We start from the raw sequence: 3643 nt of genomic DNA on the forward strand, positions 1-3643 counted from the left end.
GTAATTCCTCTTTCAAGTGTTTTTCTTCGACATAATAGACCCCTTTTTTAATAGTTAAGAGATGCTGATATTTTCAATAAAAACGAATATTGTCATTCTAAGTCAAATATATCAGGCATGGGTTTATCTGGTGCTGCCGCTGTTGATGCTGCTAATGGTATAGGCCTATGCACACAACTACTACAACCACTACTACTAATAATAATCATCTTTCATATTTTATTATTATCATAATTGCATTGCTGCGTAGGCTATACATTAAAAAAAATCCACCATTGTGTTAAAAAAAAAATCCAAATAACACTTTAATATAGATTCTGTTCTTGTTGTCAACTACAAGAATACACATTTACAAGCCATAAATAAGAATTACACAATTGATTGAAGAACTTCAATCTCCCACAATGCATTAAAATCATTTAAAATTCCCGCTATTCAGATGCATTTTACAGTAGGCTAATCGTCTTTTGGTCCATTCTCAAAGCAGACTTTTAAACAGATTTTGACACATTATTATTAACATCCCTTTACAAAATAATTACTAAACCAACTTGACAACTACATCAGTGGGAAACGTCAAAAATATATGGAATAGGCCTACATAATATGCACAAACTATAATTTTACAAATGTACAAATTGCTGAAAAAGGTCTGTTTGAGGTTTGGGGTCAGAGTTTATGAGGAGTTCATAATAGGCCTGGAGTAGACACCATGATAGTAAGATGCATCAGCGGGTATTGACGAGGAATCTAAGCCCGTTTTGCCCATTGAACCCATGGATAGCGCCCCGGCCATGGGGGAACCGTAGCCGGAATAGTGCATCACCTGCTCGTAAGTCTTTAGATCCATTTTGTGATGCTGTTGCTCCGAGGACATGAGGTTGTTGATAGAGAAGGGGTGGTTGAACGAGTAGTGATGCTCGGGTTTCAGGTGTGCTTCGTGTGCGAGGACCGAGTGATGCTGGGACATGAGGTGCCCATGTGCCTGGGAATGGGACACCGGTGAGGTGGCGTGCTCCGGACTCAGAGCCTGGGTCGACTTCATGTCTGACAGAGACCTTTTGTGGTCGTTGGGGGACAGGTTGGAATGGGGAGACTCGTTGCCGTTGCAACTCTCCGAGCTGCTGTTGGAGCCGCCTTCTGATGTCTTCCGACCCGACTCCTTGCACATCTTCTTTTGGCCGGCACACTTAAACCGCTTCTGCCTCCTCAGATAGCAGCCGTTCTCGAACATGTTTCCCGAATCCGGGTGGAGGGTCCAAAACGAGCCCTTTCCGGGCTTATCTGGGGAACGAGGCACTTTGAGGAAACAATCATTGAAGGATAGAGAGTGGCGAATTGAGTTCTGCCAGCGTTGCTGGTTCTGTCGGTAGAACGGGAAAAGGTCCATGATCCACTGATAGATCTCAGCCAGCGTCAGCATCTTGCTGGGGGACTGTTGGATAGCCATAGTGATGAGGGAAATGTAAGAGTACGGGGGCTTGGCGTGAGTGTAGCTCCTCCGGTATGTCTTGGGGTCCCTAGATCTGTTGATGCTGGACTGTCCATACATGGGGCTCATGGCGTTCATGTTGGCGTAGGAGGAGGTTAGGGAGTTCATGGACTGAGGCTGCGCGGTCATGGGGCTCATGCTGGGGCTGAGCGCGGCGCTCATGGCTGTCATGCCCGCGCCCATGCTGTTCATGGCTCCGGTGCCCGGTGACATGCCGGTCATTGAGGGGCTCATGGCTGTGTTCACGTATGACATGTTCATGGAGTTGGCTGCCATGTTGGCCGTAGTGCTCATGCCCGACATGCTCATGTAGGTGTTCATTGAGTTCATGCCCAGGCCTGTGTTCATGTTGCCAACCGAGGAGTAACACTAGAAAGCAAGATGGAAAACAAAGATTGTTAGCCTGTTATGTATTGAGATTTTAGGAAGTTTGACACTACAGCCTATAGATGTGTAGTATACTTAATATAGCTATGATACTAACATAACAGTAGCCTAATATCAGCAATAATAATAACAATCAACAACAATACGATCATCATTAGGCCTACTATTAAAACGGTGTGATAATAAATTGGTGTGAAAGCAACCACTGCAGTTTCGTGCTCTGTTGAAATCCAAGTCTAAATTTGGTAAAGAACATTTCTTGACAATAATATAATTTCACTCAATGATGTGACCAATTGTAATGTCTAGCCTACACCAAGCAAGTAAAACGAAGAGTTGTCAACATGTCTTACCTCAGCTAAACATCATAAAATAGAAACTCGATCAACTTGTTCTAGTGTGTAATAAGCATAGGCTATATATATATATATGTGGACGATATTAGGCTAAAGAACCTGCAACACAAATATTTGCTCCATGGGTAAAGAAAATAATAAAAAACTGTGTATGATTTTGAAAAAGATAAAATGGAGACATATGCAATTACAATTTGAGTAAAACGTTTCCCCTACATGTCAAGAACATCTTTGTTAGGATAGTGCCGTGCGTAGAGATGGGGCAGGATTTGGAGGCGCCTCAAGTCAATATTTGATCACAAAGTTAATATTATCTCTGGGCTAATATTGAATTGTATAAAATGGGATCGGCTTTAGACGAAAAAATATATTTAAGGTACCCACCTCGGGCTCTCCGTAGTAGGTGCTCCAGTCTGTGTGTTCGTGTCCTTCCATTTTAACTGCTCCAAGCATCATGGAAGTTCCGAATAGTTTTCAAACTGTTTCTCCGCAGAAGAAATGGCAAAACGCGCTCTAACAGACGGTGATTTGGGACCACGGGGTATTCGGGTCGTTGGTAGCCTATGCTCTGTCAAGTACTGGCGCATGTGTGGTCTGTCTTTCAGCCAGCCGTGCCCACGGGCGCTGAAAAGCGTCTGGTGATGACTGGAGTTGAAATGACATTCAAAGCTGGCTGTAAACGCTATGATATAGCTCTGTGCGCTAGTCGAGCCTCCAATCCCTAGCCTACTTCTTCGCTTGCCCTATTTGAATAATCTCCTCACACCTAGTGTTGAGACTCCTCGACGTGCCCCCCTATTGTACACCTGCGCGAACTAAAATGAACAGCCTTATGAAAAGATCCACTATAAACGAATCTTATTTAATGTCAGAAAGGGGGGGGGTTAAGTGCTACTTTAACGCTGCTTTTTCATCGTGCACGTTGAAAAAGCAGCGTGCACGATTCTGTGATGTTATTTTTCAGACATTGCTGAAAAAGTCATTTAAAAGCATCTTAATTGTTTTTCCCACCAAGGCCTGAGGCCTGGTGAGTATTTGACGAGGACATGTACTTGTTCACTAGTCTACTCCGTCTTATTGAAGTGTTATAACAAATTAACCGAATTAAATATAGCTTTGGTGAGGCGATAGAGCAATTATTTAGTTTAAGTTTATCAATTAGTTGATATAATTTGTAGCCTAAGCTAACAATTCAGGGTATTCAACCAGTTTTACAGTAAGAACTCATATTATTGGCCCCTGAAGAATAATATTCATATTTTAAACCCCTATTGCACAAGCAATAATCCCACATGGGCCTAATATGTATAGCAAAGAAATATATATATATTGTTATTTAACCTTTATTTAACTAGGCCAAAGCCGGACGACGCTGGGCCAATTGTGCGCCGAGCTATGGGACTCACAA

General features: G+C 42.7%; 1 protein-coding gene across 1 annotated transcript; it reads right to left on the reverse strand.

Annotated features, from left to right (window-relative positions):
- Window positions 1–292: 292 nt before the first annotated feature.
- LOC115172744 (hepatocyte nuclear factor 3-beta) lies at window positions 293–3388 on the reverse strand. Its single transcript, XM_029730463.1, has 2 exons — window positions 2620–3388; window positions 293–1861 (listed from the first exon to the last, which is right to left on the reverse strand). Exons 1-2 carry the CDS (start codon window positions 2689–2691, stop codon window positions 677–679), a joined length of 1257 nt encoding a protein of 418 aa, XP_029586323.1. The 5' UTR covers window positions 2692–3388; the 3' UTR covers window positions 293–676.
- Window positions 3389–3643: the final 255 nt, after the last annotated feature.

Source organism: Salmo trutta, chromosome 33 (assembly GCF_901001165.1).
Source record: "Salmo trutta chromosome 33, fSalTru1.1, whole genome shotgun sequence".
NCBI classification, from domain to species: Eukaryota; Metazoa; Chordata; class Actinopteri; order Salmoniformes; family Salmonidae; genus Salmo; species Salmo trutta.